This window comes from Eimeria maxima, genomic scaffold (genome assembly GCF_000499605.1).
Source record: "Eimeria maxima Weybridge genomic scaffold, Emw_scaff598, whole genome shotgun sequence".
Taxonomy (NCBI): Eukaryota; Apicomplexa; class Conoidasida; order Eucoccidiorida; family Eimeriidae; genus Eimeria; species Eimeria maxima.
In genome coordinates, this window is record NW_013566629.1 from 1 (window position 1) to 20,608 (window position 20,608).

Below are 20,608 nucleotides of genomic sequence, written 5' to 3' on the forward strand. Positions count from 1 at the left end.
TTATTTATTTATTTATTTATTTATTTATTTATTTATTTATTTATTTATTTATTTATTTATTTATTAGGGTAAAGTTTGAGGAAAGAGATACATTTGATGGTAACCAACAAGCAAGAAAAGAATTAATAGATTGTCTCTTTAATAGCAGCAGCAGCAGCAGCAGCAGCAGCAGCAGCAGCAGCAGCAGCAGCAGCAGCAGCAGCACGACAGATAAAAAAGATAATTAATTAATTAATTAATTAATTTATAAATAATTAATATTAATTAGTAATACATTTAAAACTGCACTGTTGCAGCAGCAGAACAATAACAGCTGCAGTGCAGCAGCTGCTGCTGCTGCTGCAGTAACAGCAGCAGCAATAACAATAGCCACAGCAGCAGCATTAGCAGCACGCCATTCCTACTGCAGCAGGCTAAGCAGCTATGTAGACAGCAGCAGGGTACAGCATAACATTGGCAGCAAACTGCTGTTGCAGCAGCAGCAGCGGCAGCATACTGCTGCTGCAGCAGAAAAGTGCAGCAGCAGCTGCAGCAGCAACAGCAGCAGCAAACTGCTGCAGCAGCACAATTAGTAGTCGCAGCAGCAGGTTCTTGTGCAGACACAGGGGCCGGCGTTGTTTGTCTATTTGCTGCAGCAAATAGCACTAGAAACAGCTGCAGCAGCAGCTGCAGCAGCAGCAGCAGCAAACTGCAGCAGCAGCAGCAGCAGCAGCAGCAGCAGGGGGAATTGATGCTGCTTTTCTTATATTTTGTCTTTTATTATGTTTTTCCTCCTTCATTGATTTTAATTTTATTTTTATTTTTTTTTATTTATTTATTTATTTAATTAATAATTATGCATGCAGTTGGGGTGTATAGGCAGCTAATAATAAATAACTTAGAGGAGTAACGAATTAGTTCTGCTGCTGCTGCTGCTGCTGCGGTACTGTGCTGCTGTTCTTTGCTGTTGCTGCTGCTGCTGCTGCAAGGGAGCACTTATAGTTGCACCAAAGACAGCAGCAGCATCTGTTGCTGCAGCAGAGAATTGCAGCAGCAGCAGCAGCAACAGCAGCAGCAGAGCAGCGCAGCAGCAGTGTAGAGATACACCCTAGCAGCAGCAAGACGCAGCACCTAATGGCCGTCAGCTCGCCGCTACTAAGCGGTGCTGCAGGGGTGTTGTTGTTGCTGCTGCTGCTGCAGCAGCAGCAGAAGACGAAGAAGCAATGCATGCAAGGGAGAAAGCTTCTGCTGCTGTCAATGCAGGGAAATCCTCCAGCAGCAAGACACCAGGCAGCAGCTCCGCCAACTCCCCCCGCCTCCGTCTCTGCTTCTGCTGCTTCTGCTGCTGTTTTTGCTGCTGCTGCTGCTGCTGCTCCAGCTGTACGTACACCTCGCGCTCACCCACGTGGTGCAGGGCCACTTCTCCTGTTGCTTCTGTTGTAACCAAAACTCTTCGAGACAACGCCTGCAGAAAAAAGCCCCAAAAATACGCATGCATGCATGCATGCATGCATGCACACGTGCATGTTTGTGGGGCTGCATGCAAGAATGCATGCATGCATGCATTCTTGCATGCAAGAGGCTTACTGGCTTAATGTCTATTTGGGTATAATCTAAGCCAGGTACCCCCCTTGGCAAGGGCCCCACAGGTGCTGCAGCAGCAGCAGCAGCAGCAAAATCTTTAGCCTGTGCAGACACTGCAGCAGCAGGAGGAAGGCAGCAAATAAAGAAGCAAATTTCCTTAAATATCTCCCGCTGCTGCACAGACAGCCGCTGCTGCTGCTGCGACAGCAGCAGCACAGCAGCATCAAGTCTTCTTAGCAGCAGCTGCTGCTGCTGCAGCGTCTTCTCTACCCCGTCCTTGCTGCATGCACAAATAAACAGTAACACTACAGAAACCCTCTTGCTGCAGCCGCTGCTGCATGTGCTGCTGCTGCTACTGCTGCTGTACGTCCTTCTGCAGATGCAGCAGCACTGTCAGCAGCAGCTCTTACCAGCAACTGCCCCCACACCTGCACACCAGCAGCAGCACCCACAGCAGCAGCAACAACAGCAGCAGCAGCAACAGCAGCAGCAGCAACAGCAGCAGCAGCAGCAGCATACCGCATCATCTGGAAGAGGCAGAGAGCAGCAGCATAGGCAACATTGCAGATGCTGCTGCAGGGAAGAGCAGCAAGAGCAGCAGACAGCTGCGGTGTCAGCAGCAAGGATCCCTGCAGGACAAAAGACACAACAATCAACACCTCTGCAGCAGCAGCAGCAACACCAACTATACCACCAACAGCAGCAGCAGCAGCAACAGCAACAGCAGCAACAGCAGCAACAGCAGCAGCAGCTTACAACAAGCTCAATATCCTTAGGTGCTAATAATGCCAATAGTAGGGATATGTTGGGTATTGAGGTGTACATACACCCCAATTTATCTTCTATAGCAGCTAAACATATTTGCTGCAGTTTAGGGCAATGCAGCCTGCAGACATAAATATATAAAAGATAATCTGCTGCTGCTGCTGCTGTTGCTGCTGCTGTTGTTGTTGCTGCTGCTGCTGCGGCGGCGGCGGCGTGCTGCTCGTGCTGCACCCACCTGTACTTATGCTGAAGATGGAGCATCTTTCCTAAACCCTCCCAACTGTTGCATGCCTCGGGCGCCCTCTGCAGCAGCTCCTCCCTGCAGCAGCAGCAGCAGCAGCAGCAGCAGCAGCAGCAGCAGCAGCAGCAGCAGCAGCAGCAGAAGCAGGGTAAAAGAGAGGCACTTGCAATTTTGTTTGTTTGCAGCAAATAAAGAATACAGAGGGCAGACAGTCCTGCAGCAGCAGCCGCTGCTGCTGCTGCAGATACAGCAGCAGCAGCAGCAGATGCACAGGCGGTTGCTGCAGCATACCTCAGTGCCTCCAGGTGTGCAGACAGTCCATAGCGAGCAGCAGCAGCAGCAGCAAGCAGCAAATCGCGAATATTAAGTGCCTGCATGCAGCAGATGACAAAGTAGCGCAGACACTAACGAGAGAGATAGACAAACAAACAGCAGCAAGGGTTTAGGGTTTAGGGTTTAGGGTTTAGGGTTTAGGGTTTAGGGTTTAGGGTTTAGGGTTTACGCCTAGCCCGTCTTCTAGTCTTTGTTGGAAGAGGGAGAGAAGATCGTCATGATGATAATGCATGCGGCTTAATGCCTCTACGCAGCTGCAGCAACAAAGAACAGACATGGACAGTTGCTGCTGCTGCTGCTGCTGCTTCTGCAGTTGCTGCTGCAGTTGCTGCTGCAGTTGCTGCTGCTGCTGCTGCTGCTGCACCTTAAGAGAGTAGTAGAACTTTTGCTTATTTCGCTACATAAAAGAGATGCTTGTGTTGCTAGACCATCTACTAGCAGCAGCAGATTACGATTGTCTTGGTTGTTGCCTCTGTCTGCTGCTGCTGCTGCTGTTCCCTCTTTTGCTGCTGCTGCTGCTGCTCTTGCTGCACCGCCAGCATGGAGGGCTGCAAGGCTGCAAAGAGCAGAAGGCAAATGATGGGACTCTAGTAGGTGCAGCACCTCCAGCGTCCGCTGCTGCAGCGGCTGCTGCACCTGCATGCAAATCGCAGCAACGAGGCATCAGCAGCATCAGCAGGATATATTCAAGAAGAATAAAAGGAGGAAAAAGGAATAAAAAAAAGAAAAAAAGAGGAAAAAAGAGGAAAAAAGAGGAAAAAAGAGGAAAAAAGAGGAAAAAAGGAAGAAAGAGGAGGACGCGCACGAAGGAGTAAAAACGAGAAAAAAAGAGTAAAAAGGGCAAAAAGGAAGAAGAAAAGGATTAATAAAGACTAGAATGTATCTAAAAAAGCATAAAAAGGACTAAAAAGGACTAAACAAGAGAAAAAAGGAGCAAAAAAGAACAAAAAAAAAGAAAAAAAAGAAGAAAAAACGCACAAATGGATGCGAAAATCCCAACTTTGCAGAAAAACGAAAAAATTCGATCGCGCGAGGAGGAGAGGAGGAAATAATTAAATCTTCTGCCCTAAATAAATAAATAAATAAATAAATAAATATATTTAATTATATTAATTATATTTATCTATTTATTTTATTAATTTACTCATTAATCGCTACTTATTAAGGTATTTATTGCTCTCTTTTTTCCCTATTTTATTGTATATATATACATATATACGTATTTATTTTTCTTGTATATATACATATATAAATAAATATAAATAAATATAAATAAATATAAATAAATATAAATAAATATAAATATAAATAAATATAAATAAATAAATATAAATATATAGATGTATATATGTATATTATTATCTTACCTCCCTGCAACAGCAGCAAGAAGGGCCTCATCTGCATAAGGTGCAGCAGCAAATAGCTGCAGCAGCTGCACCAACTGCAGCGGGAAAAAAGTTGCTGCTTTTGCATGCAGCAGCGAGGACAATAGAGGCCATTGGTCTGCTGCACCAGCTGGGTAGGCAGCCTGCAGCAGCACAAGCAGCAGCAGCAGCAACAGCAGCAGCAGCAGCAGTTATGCAGTCTTCTCTATATACATAAATAGATAGATGGATAGCTAGCTAGCTAGCTAGCCAATGCGCCTGCCTGCGTAGCTAGCTAGGCTGTCTATACAGCTAGACAGTCTAGGTAGCTAGCTAGCTGGCTAGCTAGCTACCTAGCCAGCTAGCTAGCTAGCTAGCTAGCTAGTGCTCCTTCTTACCGCTTGTGTGCATTTATTAACAAAATCATCTCCTTCTGCCTTAGGCAAATCCAGCAGCAGCTGAGCTCGATCTGTTACCAGGCCTCTCCTGCTGCTGCTGCTGCTGCTGCTGCTGCTGCAGATGTTGCTGAAGCTGCTGCTGTGGATGCTGCTGCTGCAGATGCTGCAGCAGCAGCTGTTGGGCTGCGTAGCATGCGCTGCAAAGGAGGGAAGAAGACATCTTCTCCTCAAGTGCATGCCTTGCTGCGACGGAAACGTAGTGTTCGGAGCTGCTGCTGCTGCTGCTGCTGCTGCTGCTGGGGTAGTACACCCACCGGGTGCTGCGAAGGATCTGCTGCGAGGCAGCAGCAGCAGCCGCTGCTGCTGCTGCAGGCTTGTGCGCAGCATCCGGCTGCAGTTAGGGTTGTCTGTGGTGTACTAAGAATTGCAGGTACACGTGATGCTGCTGCTGCTGCTGCTGGTGCTGCTGGCTATGGTTGTTGCAGCAGCAGCAGCAGGCGAAGAAGAAGCAGCAGCATATAGGGTTTCAATTTTAATTTAGGTGTCGATACACCTCAGCCCTCATGGGGCCTTCGGCGATCGAGGGGCCCCGCAGCTGTCGAGTAGGCGGTGGCTCCTTAAAACCCTAAACCCTAAACCCTAAACCCTAATTTAAATTCTATATTATAAAGCATTTAAATGAGAAAATTTGTTAAATATTCATCTTTTGCCCCAATTATTTCCTATTCAGTGCCCTGGGGGGCCCAGGGGGCCCCTCAGGGGCCCCCGGCGTACGGTACCGAGTTTTCATCTCATAAACCCTAAACCCTAAATCCTAAACCCTAAACACTAATTTAAACCCTAAAATATATTTCATAAACCCTAGACTCTAATCTTTAGTCCCTAGAATCTACACTATAGCCTAACATCTAAACCAGAAACACCAAACCCTAAACCCTAAACCCTAAACCCTAAACCCTAGGCCTAGCAGCGGCTAGCGGAGGAAATAAATCTTTTTCTTGCTGCTTTGCTTTTTTTTTGTTTATTTTTGTTTTATTGAGTTATTGATGTGTATTAACATATATAAAAAAGATATATTTAAGTACGCATGCACCAATATATAATATTTATTCCTCCTCCTCCTCCTTCCTTGTCTTGCAATGTGTTAGGTAAGAGAAGAAAAAAAGCGTAGCCAGCTGCTGGGTATGCAGACAAGAGAGGACTAGGGTTTAGGGTTTAGGGTTTAGGGTTTAGGGTTTTGATGGGGTAAAGATGAATATATTGCATTTTTTTATAAGAACTACTTATTGTACAAATCTCTCCCCCCCCTATCTGCCTAGATTAACTATACTTCTTCTTATACCTAATTTATATATTATAAATAAATATAAATATAAATATAAATATAAATATAAATATAAATATAAATAAATAAATAAATAAATAAATATATACATTTTTATATATTTATTATATAATTGACGTAAATCATCAAGAAGTTTTTTTCTCCTTTTATATACAAACACCAATAAACCAGAATCCCCTTCCTGCTGCGCGGCTATAACTCCCTGATCGGGCAGCAGCAGAACTAGCAGCAACAGCAACAGCAGCAGCAGCAGCAGCAGCAGGTGCTGCTGCTGCTGTTGTTGCTGTTTCTACGTCTGTGTTGCTACTGCAAAAGCAGCAGCAATTTAGGCTTAATCTTTAGCATATAGATAGACATAAATGTTATAGCTGTACAGCGGGCTGCTGCTGCTGCTGCTGCTGCTGCTGCTGGTACTGCGTGCAGCAAAAGAGCAGCGGCAGCAGCAGCAGCAGCAACTGCAGCAACAGATTTAGGCGTCTTCGCACCATCTGTTCTCTTCTCTAATCTGCAGAGGAAAAAAACATTCAAACAATCGAGAGGCATCAACAGAAACGCCAGCAGCAGCAGCAGCAGCAGCAGCAGCAGCAGCAGCAGCAGCAGCAGCAGCAGCAGCACTGTTATGTACCTGGGCCTCCTCTTCTGGAGTAAAGTCGTTGACAATGTTAAATTCCCTGCGGATTTCCTCGGGGCTCCTGCCTAAGGAGAAGCGCAGCAGCAGCAGCAGCAGCAGCAGCAGGAGCAGCAGGAGCAGCAAGCATGGCGATAATCAGCAGAAGCAGCAGAAACAGCAAAAGCAAAAGCAGGAGAAACAGCAGCAACAACAACAGCAGCAGCAGCAGCAGCAGCAGCAGACCTTTAATCATGGATGCAACCTTGGCGGAGGTAAGGAGGAGTAAGGAAGGAATGTTGAGATAATCTGCTGCTAGCAGCAAATCAAAAAGAACTGTTTGCTCAACATTAACAAAGTTGAAGTCAAATTCAGATACAACCTGCAGCAGCAGCAGCAGCAGCAGCAGCAACAGCAGCAACAGCAGCAGCAGAAGCAACAGCAGCAGCAACAGCAGCACCAGCGGCAGAAGCAGCAGAAGCAAAGTAAAAGAAATGAGGAAACTTCAGGTACACACCTCGTGCAGTACAGAACACCACAAGGAAGCGGGCAAACAAACAACACTAAAATAAATAAATAAATAATAAATAAATAAATTAATTATAAATAATATATAAATAAACAAATAAAATAAATAAATAAATAAATAAATAAATAAATAAATAAATAAACATCACCGAGCTACGGCACATTCTCCTCCTCCGTCAAGCAGCAACGGCTGACACAAAAAGGAAGCTAAGTATAATCCAGCCCCAAATATGCAATGCATGTGCTGCATGCATGCATTTTGCTCTTTTTCCCTTCTTACTCTCCGTGTGGAGAGGCGGAGAGGAGTAGCTGTCCTTGCATGCACACCATTACACATTTATACTCACACCTCTGTATATTATCTGCTTAACGCATGCAGTACATTAACGGATATGCACGTATTGCATGCAATAACTGCATGCATGCATTGCATGCATGCATTTACCTCTGCGAGGTTGCTGGTCTTGAGAGGCGTAGGAATATCTTCTGGAGGATTGTCATGATGATGCGTACAATACTCCACGACTTTCTTGAGGATATAACTGCTAACTTTAGGCAAAGGAACTACATCTGTGTCGTCTCCATCTGCAGCAGCAATTAAGCAGCAGCAGCAGCAGCAGCAGAAGCAGAAGCAGAAATGGAGAAAGCCCGAGAAGTGTTAGGAAACGTCCGCCCATCCTGGTGAGCTGTGAAGGCATAGGCCAGCAAGACAAAAACTCATGCCATGCCATGCATCCTTATTCCTAAACCCTAAACCCTAAACCCTAAACCCTAATAGAGTTTATGGGTTATCTGCTGTATATTTCCTTATATACCTTCTGTCATAGACTTGACGAGCAAAGAAGCAGAAGCAACTTCCCTAGGCACCTTGAATTCCTCTCCTTCGCTCGAAACAAGAACGACGCATCTTTGTTCAGACTCCATTTCGAAATCTGAACTTGAACTGTGGCGGTTCACGCAGTAGAGTGCTCAGCTCCGCTGAAAAATTGTCTGACGTCACCTTATGGAGAAACCGGGTGAGACAGGTAGAAAAAGACGATGGATTCACAAGAAGAAGATCAAGTTTTGCCTATTTGGAGAAAAAACCAACAAAAATGACCATTTATGTCGCTCTTATCAACATTCAACAAACGAACGCAACGATATGAACTTCAAGTGTAGTGCACAGGCACTACAATGTGGCTCTGGTGTGATTTCTAGTAGCTCATTGACCATAAAGAGAATAATTATGACATCAGCAATTAAGAAAGGGAATTAATGCTGCTAAATGTTCTAAGAATCGAGTACCGTAGATGGAGCCATAGGATAGTAGGATTACCCCGCCAGCTGCCACTATCGGCAGTGTAGCGTATTACCTAGTCACTACTTGGGTACCAGGTAGGCCCCTTTAGAGATCTAATTGAAAAAGAAATAGAATTATTACTATATATGAGTATTATGTCTATAAATAAGACTTTGGCGGATGCCAGTTATAGGTCAGGCTCCTTACTGTATCGTCAGCGTTGATATCCACCCGTCATCTAATAGGTTGGGCGCTGACACCCAGCCATGACCGGGGTCAATTAGGAACACAGTTCCTTTATTCTATGAACTCACGTTGTTAATACATGTGAATCTAACATGAATAGGTACTTGCAGCATAGACTTCTGAGGATTTGGGTAGTCGGAGATAGAACTTAGGAAGCCTGGCAGGACGAGATGATAAGTAGACACAGCTTGGGATGGCTGCGCACTACATTTCGGGGCTGTTCCAACCCAGTAACCTCTTCTCAATAGTGGAATGTATAATAAGAATCAGCCGCAGCACAATTAAAAAGCCAGGCAAAAGAAGACAGATCGTGATTGTGCCAATATACGCGGGCAAACCCAGTGGGAAGGATAATCGGGTCCAACGCCAGCGCGATAATTCCAATGCGGACTTCATTAGTTGATCGCATGGCGCTGTTAAACCCTCCTAGTGATTACCTTAGGACCGTTAACCTCAATATTCCACATGAGGATGGCAGGAATATGATGTGCTTCCTTCATCATATAGGGTTGGTGTTTGTCGAAACCGGAATACTCACGGAAAACTGAGGACAAGAATTGCCTACATATTTGACCGGAGAAGCATTAAATTACTGTTCTGCCTATGGGATACCCGGGAAACCGTCAGCAATTGGGAAGCTCTCAAACGTACTATGCTAACTAGATTCTGCGAGGTACCACGAGAAGAAATAGTCTCACGTTTATATGAAGTCAGATAGTAGGAAATCCAGTAAAGTATGCCTTCGAGTTTTCAGCAGTACTGTGTAAGGGAGAACACTTACCGCAGGAGCAGCAAGTGAACAATTTTTAGCGAACCTGCCTGACGAGATCGTACTGAGGATGACAAATGAGGGGCATGTCAAATTCACAACTTGGGAAGAAGCGGCTACAGTGTTGAAACAGATTGTAGTGCCTAGAGATGAGATATTGAAACAACTAAGGCAAACTGTGCAATATTTGGAAGAGACCCATTGGCATATTCGAAGTTGGTCCTCTAAGGAACCACGAAATATTGACAGAGGAAACCTACCGGACTGGCGAGTATCTAGGGAAAATGTTTCGTGTGCAGGGGCAGGGGGCATATAGCTTCGCAATGCCCCTCTCGCCAGGAAGCTCTACGTCGTACAGGGGAGATGTGCCGGATATGTGGGGGTGTACGGCATTATGGCCGGGATTGCCCCTCCCCAATGACTATGAGAACTGCTTCAGCAACGAAGCCCGAAAAGAGACAACCACGTTCTAACGTCACGGACGAGGGACGCTTAAACGATCGAGCCTAGTCGTCCATGTACTAGGCGACATGCTGAGGGTAAAGGAACTATCTGCGCAGTAGCAACATGACCACCACAGTAGTCTCCCCTGACTGGGAAAGGAAGCTGTTGTTAAAGGATAAGCAAGCAGGAACGGAAGGGAACTTAGCTGAGAAGCCGCAGCAGACATTAGTAGAGCCATGTAATTTAGGGATTATAACGCCCCCACAGGAAGAACCCAAGCCCAATGGAAAGCAAGAAAATGATGCACCCGATGTGTACGATAGAGAGTCACTGTGGTGGAGAGGCAACGGGGCCATCTCCAGTGTTAGAGGAATAATGTGTAATGCAGGGGCAATTGCCACTTCAGGGGTCAATGTGGCAGGAAGCGAATGCGAGGCACTATTAGATTCAGGGGCATCAAGGAGTTTTATCAGTCCTAGGAATGTGGATAGTCTACAGCTAAAAGTACGACGGCTAGGAGAGGAGTGCATTTTCCCAGTGGGCAACGGTGAGCAATTAAGGATTGATCGAGTAGCAAAGGGAGCAATAATGTGGTGTGGGGATGCGTGATTGTGCAGAGACTTCTTAGTAGGGCATCTACCATACGATTTAGTATTAGGACTAGATTGGCTAACTGAGCATAAGGCGGCGTGGTCCTTCCACGCTGATAAATTACGTGCATATGTAGATGGGAGATGGTCCTATCTAATACTAGATCGTACCAAGCAGAAGGAAACAAAGATAAACGCTCCTGTAGCACGTCTACGACCCCGGCAGAGCAACCTTATGATATACTTGCAAAACAGATAGCAGATCTGTCACTGGATGAGGCGAGAGCACTTCTACATCCACCTCCCCAAAGGTACAAAATACCCCCTCGGGCAAGGAACAAGGTGAAAATAGACACATTACTACAACAGGGTAAGGAGAACACAAATGAATTATCACACCCCCTACATGGGATGTCCAACATATTTGCCCTTCCGGTGGGCCGAAAATCTACAGATGAGGGGCAGGGAGCTCTGTGTTATGCTTTGTTTGAGACCTCACCAACTTCTGTCAGGTACACAGTTGCAGAACTCCCGGCAACTAGAGAGCTAATGAACGACGTGGAAGAATGGTCTTGGCCGACAGCCTCCTTATAACATACTCACATTGATGATTGGATGAAATAAGAGATTTCAAGGGCAACTCCACATCAAATCCTAGATGTACTGCGAGATTATTGTGCGGTATTCGCTGTTAAACTTCCTTGAGGACTGCCACCGAAGCGCCCATACGATCACAGGATCCTACCAGTGACAGGGAAGTTGTCGTCTAAGGCTACTATATATCATATGACACCCGAACAGCTCCAAGCACACAAACAGGAAATCGCTCAGTTATCGGCTAATGACTGGGTTGGACCTACATACTCACTTATATTTGCCCTCATAATCATGGTCAATAGAGGAGGGACAGGTGAACGCAAGATGCGGATGGTTGTGAATTACCGAAAGGTAAACGCACTCACTGTTGCCCCCGATTTCCCCCTCCCTTCGGTTCTAACTATACTTGAGATGTTAGGAGGAGCAAAATTGTTTTCTACTCTCGACGTGGAATCTGGCTTCCATCAAATCCGCATGACAAGGGCAGACAAGTGGAAAACAGCCTTCCGTTCGGTATTACGATTATTCGAATACAAGGTTATGCCTTTTGGTCTTACGGGAGCACCAGTTACCTTTCAGGCAAATATTAATACCTATTTACAACCGTTATTGGGTCAAGGAGTTATCGCCCATCTAGACGACACCCTTATCTACAGCCCCGATCTACCCAGTCACGAGGTTTTGCTCCGACATATGTTAGGAATCTTACTACAACATCACTTTTAGCCGAAGTTTCGAAAGTGTAAATTTGCCAAACAGGAACTTGCATACTTTGGATACACCATTAGAGGGAATTAAACCCGCAGCAGACAGTATTACAGCGATAAGGATGTGGCCCGAAGTGCTGGAAAATGAGACTCAGTTCATCAGTTCCTAGGCACGATCAACTACTGCCGCATGTTAATGGATCCGGAATTCGCAATCATAGCTCGGCCTCCTGTTGATCTTACACGAAAAGGGACACCCTTTGAATGGGCAGAATCTCATACTAACGCGGTGCGACAACTCAAACGACGTCTGATTGATTATACAGCTTTACAGATTCCAGACAGCGCAAAGCCATTTGATCTATACACCAATGCATCAGGATATACAATAGGAGCGATTCTTATGCAAGAGGGTCAGCCAATTGGATTCCTCAGTTAGGTCATGTACCCCGCACAGCAGAAGTACTCGACTTATGATCAGGGATTTTTGGTATTGGTCACCGCTCTCGGCAAATGGGCTCACTTCCTGCGAGTTGCAAAGGTCACCGCATACACAGACCACCATGCACTTACTCATTTACGAACGATCAAAGCATCAAAGCCATTACGAGGACGAACTGATCGATGGATAGATTTTGTGGCGGAGTTTCCAAACCTCATCATCACATATTTACCGGGTACGCGCAACCAAGTGGCTGATGAGTTGTCTCGTCTCCCTTGTCATCCCACACCAAAGGAATTGTATTCCGAATTGACCCCGGTCACGGCTGGGTGTCAGCGCCCAACCTATTAGATGACGGGGGAGATATCAAAGGTGACGACAGGGTAAGGACCCTGACCTATAACTGGCATCCACCAAAGTCGTATTTATAGACATAATACCCCTATATAGTAATAATTCTATTTCTTTTTCAATTAGATCTCTAAAGGGACCTACCTGGTACCCAAGTAGTGACTAGGTAATACGCTACACTGCTGATAGTGGCAGCTGGCGGGGTGATCCTACTAACCTACGGCTCCACCTACGGTAATCGATTCTTAGAACATTTAGCAGCATTAATTCCCTTTCTTAATTGCTAATGTCGTAATCATTTTCTTTATGGTCAATGAGCTACTAGAAATGACACCAGAGCCACATTGTAGTGCCTGTTCACTACACGAACGCTCTGGGGGCCCGCTACCGAGCCTCTTCTAACAATGATCTGTGCACTCTAACATACAGAACCAAGTTTGTTTAAGTTTCCTATTTGTTTTGTTTTACATGGCTATGCTTAGTGGCTCTTATTTGAATTTCCCACTTGCTTCTTCACCGCCTAGGCACGTGCAGGTGCAGGCCCCTAGCTGCTTCGGCCCATTCTCCCGCAGTCCATTTTTGTGGCATATGTTTTCTACAACCTTAGGCATGGAGATTATATGGCATATGGCTTAGGGTTTCCGGTTTACCTGCGAAGCATCCTTGCGCATGCTCGCCCCTCCTGTCTCGATAGTCACCTTGCTCGAAGCCCCCTACACCTAAGCTGCATTAGGGTTGGTATCATAGAGTGGGAGTAGTATTGAGGGTTTAACAACACGTGCTGCAGAGCCCATGGATGCGGGTCCGGACCTCCCTTTGAGGGTTTCGACGGCGTAACGCTGTGCAGGTCCTAGGGTTTTCGGCTCCCCATGTCGGCTGCGAAGCAGGGCAATGCAGGAGGGGAGCCCAAAGACTCGGGGGGGCCTCCAGCAGGAGAAGGCACCGCGGGGCCCCGTTCTGGGCCCTCCCGCGGCTCCGCAACCCTTTCTGGGGAGGACCTCTCCAATGCGTATAACTTGGGCCTCCGTAACAACAACGAATTGACACAGCAGCTGCTTCTTGACCAGGTATACTCCACTATTACCCCTTGAATGATGCACCACTAGCAAATCGGATGCAGAGCCAACTGCTTGTGGCTTACTATCTAGGGTTTATGGTTCAGAGTCTGCTCTGCAGGGTTGGTCGCGGGAAAAGATCGTCGCGGTCTTCAACCGACTAAATGAGGCGCGAGCTGGAGTCATCCGGAAGAAGGGCGATAGTGAGAATAATGATTTATTGTTCACAGTGTTTTAGTTGATATTCGAAATTTAGAATGCAGAGTCAGAGCAAGAACCCCACCCCAGGGAGGGGAGCCTTACATATTCCTAACACCAGACGAACCCTTGTCAGCTAAGTTTTGGGGTTTGGGGTTGGTTGTTGTTTGCAGGTGTGTGCTGCGTCGTCCGCCCTGCCAACGTAATCCCTGCCTTGAAACAACTCGACGCGCTTGACTACAAAGTTTACTGCGCCGTGGAGTTAGCGGGAAACACCGGTAAACCTAAGATGCAAACCCCAACCCTTAGTCACACAGAACCGAGGGTGCCAAGTATCTAGTTATGAACATTGCCTAGGAGCTTCTGGCTGCTTGTAGTACCATGCATCGAGTGGTGGGCTTGAAGGTTTTGGGGTTCGGCGGTCAGGGTTTACGTGCAGGTGTATGGACGGCGGACATTCGCAAGACCACAGGCCTCCAAACGCACATTATCCAGAGAGGGGTTCGAAATCTGTGTGAGAACCTGCAGCTCATAAAGCCTGTGAAGAGTATCCACGTTAAAAACAGAAAAATGTACATTTTGGCGCATATGGAACCTGCTAAAGAGGTGCGAACAAACCCTAAAGTAGAACGTATAAGCTGTTTTTCATTCTTAATTCATGCCTAGGCCTCAGCACATTGCTTGACAATACCTTCGGGATGCACCAATTCGATGCATTGCTGCCGGAAACCTTCACTTAAATCAGTTGGGCAGCTGGGGCCTTTGGCGTCTAAGCTTTACTGTTGAAGGTTTATAGGGCAAGGGGACCAGGGCTGCTGTGTCGCGCGCTTGCAGATAGCTGGTGGCTCTTTCTACACGAATGGGGAATTCAACGAAGAACTTGTGGAGGTACGAGCTCTCGAGGTTTAGCGTTTGCTCTTATTGCTAGTGGATAGAGCTTTCCGGCGACAGCACAGGCGGCTACATCATAAACAACTGCTTCATGCGCTTTAAGGGTCAGGGTTTAGGATTAGGATTTCGGATAGACAGAGCAAGAGGCTGAATGATGGGCATGCCATCCCAGCCGTTTGCTACAGGGAAACATCTAGGGTTTAGGGCTTGGGCTTTGGTGGCGTTACTGTTTGCAGCAACTGCGCGAGCGCCTGGCCATGTTCTTGTCCAACGCCCGGTCATCCACTTTCTCGGCTCTTGTAGCTTTCATGAGGAGCAGCGGTAACTTATGGAACACGAAACCTTTAAGTCCTTCCCATCCGTGTACTTGACTTGATACGAAGGTTCAGCATTGGGCAGTTTTCTGCATAATTACATCTTGAAGCCAGCATCTTTAATAAGCCTTTTTTGTGAAGGGAAAGCAAGCACAGGAGCATGCATCTGCACTGCGTTCACCGCTGCAGCTATTGCAACATGCGTAGCAGCACCAACCGTCATAGCAGAAGCAGGAGCAGCTGTGTTGGGTATACGGTTCAGGCGATGTGGGCGGGGGCTCCTTCACAGACGAGGATATTTCTCAGTTGGTGGCCACCCTTGAGTGTGAAGACAAAGTAGCCCGAATACGCACAGGGACTGAAACTACCTTTGTCGTAAGTCGCCCGCGTTCCTGCCGCTGCGGTTGCTTCTGCTGCTGCTGCTATCGGGTGAAGGGGCTGGTCCTTATAAAGCTCTTTGCGGAGGTGTGTCTGCCACAGTAGGAGGTGGGAGCGTTTTCTCTCTTCCCCCTCCCGCGGAAGTGAGGAAAGTTAAGATATTAGCGATAGAGTGTTGTTTGTTGTGCCATCAGTGGAACCAAAGCGAAAACCTGCGACTGCTGGACAGTGTACCCTGCATCGGCTGTCCTCTCGTGGGGGACTGCAGCGCGGAGGGCAGAGTCAATCCGAGAGAATGCACCTACCTTTCGCATTGGCTTGGACTCGATGTGGATGTAAGGCTTTAGGATTTTCACTCAACGTCTGTGAAGTGCGGGCTCATGCTTGAGATTGCTGAGGGAAAAGAATTGGGGTTCATGATGCAAGGATTAGGCATCATGGCAGTGCTGCTGCTCTTTTAGTGCATCGTCAGTGCATGTCCCAATGCTCTTGGAGGTTTTGGTTTGGATTTGTGCCAAGCATCTAGCTGCTTCTGTAATATGCTCTTCAGGGAGAGGCTCAGGGCGAGGAGGAGATTGACGCGTAGAGTTAAGTGTGCAGACTTATCAGATTGGACTGGTCTACTAGGGTTGCTCAATTGTGGTTTGCAGGGGTCGAGTAGATCATACGGCATTGTACTATGGGAGAGGGACTGCAGCAATGCTTCTCCAAATTGAACAATGATGGCACGTGGTTTTCCGGCAGTTGTAGGCGTCGCACATTATGCAGTTGCATATTTCCCACTACTGCGAGCTTGAAGTGTACTCCACAACAGCGGGTGAACCAACCAGCATGCACTAGCGGCCACGCCAAAACTGAAAATGCCTGCGCAAACACCCACATGACACTCGATTTACTTAACCAATCTGCCAACCTGCCTGTCTGTCCTGTCTGCCTGTCTACTCCTCTCGTGTACCCATGGGGTTTTTCGCCGCAAAGTGAAGACCTCTATTCCCCCAACAGACGCATTCTTCTAGATTCCCGTTATAAGTTACCTGCAGCGCACCTGTATCCAATACATATCTCCACTTGTGATCATTAACTTTCAACCTCCGCGTTACGGCGATATTGCTGACTTTTGACAGCGTCCTCTGGAACGCCAGATCCCAGGCACCTTATTGCAGAGATCCACATGCATCAACTAAGCCCTTCGGAGTTCAACCACACTCATTTTTCTGTCTCACAGGGAACCCTATGCCGCCGCAATTACACGTAGCAAACTGTGCCACGAAATTTGCCCCCCACTAGAGGTGTTTTACCTTCAGTTGTTTCTTGACAGGAACTCAGTTGTAGGCTTGCTTTGAATTCTAGCAAAAGCTCTCTATTGTTGCATTAACAAGTGCCTATACACATCGTTGAACACGCCAACATGTATTTTTCTACAGTACCACAGGCCGATGAGGCGTTTCAGAGGACCAGTACTGGTAAAGTTACTTCATAAAATAGTCAAGTGTGTGTAAAACCGATATTATACAACACAATCAGCTAGAAAATATCTGCACTAGGGGCGCAGGCACGACTGGAGGCCCCGGGTACGAGGCCTCCGGGACCGCTCGTGCGTGCAGAGCGAACGCAGAAGTGGGCAAAGGAGGAGTTTTGTATACGTTGTTACAACTTTCACGTTATGTATAACACTATCTTTGTTATAAAACAAAACATTTTGGAGCTAAGCCAATGGGAAGGTGCTGCTCCATTTCGTGTGTCCTGGGACAGAGACGTGCTGCGATACCCGTGACCATTGGCTTCAGTGGTTTCTGCTAGGGGCGGTTGGCGATAGTTATAATGAATGCTTTTTGGTTTAAGCATGAGGACATGTTTGAAATGTACTTTGATAATTGTACCCTGAAAAAAAGTTGCTTTCTGCTTCTTTTGCCGAAGATGTGGCGTATCCAATTGTTCCTACGATGTTCGTCGATGCTGCTGACTACTGTTGTCGCGGCAAACGGTCCGAATGGAACAGCAGACGTTTCTGTTCAGAGCAGTTATCATGAAAACCTTATTGAAGAACCAGTTCTTGATTCAAATGGTGACTTTGGCACCGTAGAGCCACGTAGGCGCGACCAGGGTACATTACTCATCGTCGCCAGTGTGGTAGTAGCGGTCCTCATCGTTCTCCACAGCTTGACTGCTGCACAACCCAGCAAGGAGAGTTTCGGAGACACTTTGGAAGAGCCACAAGCAGGAAGATATGAGGACGCCGTAAGCAACTTCCCAGAAGCGGGAAAGCACGCGCGCCACACCAGGCACACCACACTGGTATCACTTCAACCATCTAGAGGTATGGGGCATTTGAAGCCTTCCTACTGGCCTTTTGATGCACACTGTTGTATTTGACTGTCCCTCGACGGGTACTGCACGCCACTTTCTTGGAGGCGTTTGCGCACCAACACAACAGCACCTTTTAAGCCACAGCATTCAAGAGGCGTCGTTAGGGGACAGTGTTCGACTGTAGTAGATTGAGGTGAGCGTTGCCTTGAAAGTAATGTCTTGTAAAGCAGCCTACATCAACTAGAAGAGTGGCGCTGGCGTGCACGTGTGTGAACAGACGCTGGGGATGCGCGATCTATGCTTATATGGCTGACATGTCGGCACATGAAAACACTGTATATCAGGCTGTGAGGTTGGCAGCAATACATGTGGTCATACATGCTGGTATAAAGCATTTGTGTTCGCCGTGACAACTTTACTAGATGAGTGCCCACGACTTTTCTACACCAATGACAAGGAGGAATGTCGTTTCAGCCTAAGCCCATCGTTCATGGGAGGTCTGCATGGAGGACCACTGGTAGCGAAAGACGCGAACCAGGGGACTCGAGGGCCAACGGGCGGTGGAGAATATCGTGCGCTTGGAACATTCGGGAACAGCATAATAGTCGGTCAGAGGCGTTACTACTCTCTTTTAACACTGCAAGGGTTGTTCGTGTAAGACCTTGGTTTGGCTGGTATAAATTCCTGGGTTTAGTTCCTGCTAGAGCTAGAGCTTCCCCATAGGTGGTGGAAAGTAGGAGAGGGCTTCGCCAGATATAACCAACAGTATCAAAGTTGTGGCACTTGCGTGCACCCTTGCTCTCTACAAGTGTAGGAGTCACGTCCACTGTTTCTGCTGACCACCCATGTAGGTGATTTGACTTTAAGCTCAAAAATCAGGGAGTCCGTCAGATGGCGCCCACATAGCATAGCCGAAAATGAGTGTGGTGTCAATAGCCCGGCGAGGCTAATTAGGGGTTGGCAAGCCTTCATGCGCCCATGGCTGAAGTTATCTCATGTGAATGTCACACTGGTTTTTCGGGGGAGTGTGGTGTGCACCACAACATCTGCTCCCAATTCATGTATATCAATTATAGCAACCTGAATACCTGCAAGGCACATCTGCAAGGCACGTGGTTAGCAGTGTCGGTGGCGGGCTGGCTTGTATCGTGTCCCGCCTTGTCTGGTTCGAGTGATGGATATAGGCAGCTTGCTCCGTGGCAGCGGTGTCTGAGCAGGCAAATGCCGCAGATGATTCGTATCGGTTGCCACAGCCAGTATGTTTTGCTTTGGGGCAACGGGTTCGGACTGCCGTACGTATGTTACACTAGACATACTCAGCCGCACCTGAGCTTAATTGGTCCATGACTTTGAAGTTCGCTTCAGTAGTTTCAACGGAGGGCAGACGGTGCGTCCATCTTCCAAATGGTCCAATAAGCCGGCAGCTAGGCAAACCAGAAATTGGTACTGCGGCAGGACGGAGATCTGCTTCCGAGAATCGTCTTGTTGCCAGTACAACCCAGCATAATATGCGGCAGTAGTTTTGGCTGCGCGGTCGCGGCGTACGTATGCAGAGCTTCTAGCTGTTCCCGCCTAGTGCGTATTTGTAACTGCCGCTCGACGTGCCGGTTGAATTGTGTGGGCTAAAGCGGTTGCTGTATAAATCGCACATCTTAGAATATTGCTGTAGTGTACATGCCAGCAGCCGGAAGCCTTGTGAACGAAGGGAACAGGTAAACCGGAAGGCGGGCGCGTTTTCAGGAAGTTCGTCACACGGTTGGCATCGTGTATCCTTCCTCCAAGCACCGAAGTGTAGAAGAAAGGATCCTGAGTTGTTGAGTGTTGGCTCACACTACGGCTTACGATGGTGGGGACGAAACGTATGTTTGCTGGATGCTATGTATACAAAGAAGTGTTGAAATGGACGGACGCGGACTGAGCAGCAGACCGAAGACGTCGGATAGTCTTTGAACTCTACAGGAAGTTCGTCATAGGTGACGCGGGCAACATTCTTGGAGAATTGCAATAGCCGTGAGGGACTGGGCGTATTTTGATGCACTTTGGCTCTGAAGCATTTTAGGAGACAAGGGGTGCTTACTTCATGTTGGAAGAGAAACGCGGTGGAGAAACGAGGCAGAACAGACAGCCAGGCAGGCGTTCCCAATGGCAAGTGCGTTGGCAGGAAGTTCGTCGCAAAGAGCGATTCCGTTGTGGTTGCTCTTGTATGCTCTGACTAGTTACGAGAGGGAACGCATGTCTATTCCGTCATTAGCAGATTTTTGCTTAAGCAGCTCTTGCACTTCTAGTTTTGTAGGGCACAAGCAGTTGCATATTGGATAACGATGCGTGTGGTAAAGCGACGGTTACCTCCGCAGCTTATTGAGCCCGCAGGAAGTGCGTGACATACCTGCAAGATATTACGAAGGAGTTCCACGGCGAAATCTTGCAGGCTTGTGGCTAGAGTAGCAGTGGAACCAAGACAGCACCTAGTGGACGTTGGCAGTGCACGACTTCCTCGCGATGATCCATCAATTCTATGTGCATATATGGCAGTTATGGTGGGAGATGTAGAACTATGTACCTCGCGTTGTCTGTGGCAGTATTAGGGCTCTCAGTGGCCTGCACCGGGCTCTTCCCTTTGCTAGAATGCCAGTGCCACCAGTGTTTCGTGGGCTGGTTAGCCGGTTGTTGCAGAGAGAGAGAGGATGATGAGAGCCCAGCCTGTACGTGCTTGTGACCAATGCGACGACAGGACCAACTTCGATGCCTGTGGGACCCACCTCCTGGTGTGTGCGTTCTTCAGCATATCATTTCATAACGGTGCATAAGCTTAATCGATTCTTAGCGTGAGTTCCACACAATGCCAGGGGTAGCGTGCGGCGTGCATAGAAGCAGCTATGAACTCAGGCTTGGA

The 20,608-nt window shown here is 47.4% G+C and overlaps 3 protein-coding genes across 3 annotated transcripts; 1 reads left to right on the forward strand and 2 right to left on the reverse strand.

The window, feature by feature from the left end:
* Positions 1-1,120: 1,120 nt before the first annotated feature.
* Positions 1,121-2,090, reverse strand: EMWEY_00038590 (hypothetical protein, conserved; the record flags this gene model as incomplete). The annotated part of the gene is made up of 3 exons (XM_013482349.1): positions 1,121-1,444; positions 1,567-1,843; positions 2,083-2,090. The coding sequence occupies 3 exons, from the start codon at positions 2,088-2,090 to the stop codon at positions 1,121-1,123; spliced, it is 609 nt and encodes a 202-aa protein (XP_013337803.1).
* Positions 2,091-6,371: 4,281 nt separating this feature from the next.
* On the reverse strand, positions 6,372-8,068 carry EMWEY_00038600 (S-phase kinase-associated protein, putative; the record flags this gene model as incomplete). The annotated part of the gene is made up of 5 exons (XM_013482350.1): positions 6,372-6,422; positions 6,635-6,705; positions 6,863-6,998; positions 7,590-7,729; positions 7,960-8,068. 5 exons carry the CDS (start codon positions 8,066-8,068, stop codon positions 6,372-6,374), a joined length of 507 nt encoding a protein of 168 aa, XP_013337804.1.
* A 4,153-nt stretch (positions 8,069-12,221) lies between these two features.
* Positions 12,222-15,994, forward strand: EMWEY_00038610 (DNA-directed RNA polymerases III, 39 kDa polypeptide, putative; the record flags this gene model as incomplete). The annotated part of the gene is made up of 11 exons (XM_013482351.1): positions 12,222-12,456; positions 12,558-12,604; positions 13,460-13,639; positions 13,749-13,830; positions 13,999-14,103; positions 14,265-14,431; positions 14,660-14,713; positions 14,953-15,037; positions 15,293-15,405; positions 15,603-15,743; positions 15,959-15,994. 11 exons carry the CDS (start codon positions 12,222-12,224, stop codon positions 15,992-15,994), a joined length of 1,245 nt encoding a protein of 414 aa, XP_013337805.1.
* Positions 15,995-20,608: the final 4,614 nt, after the last annotated feature.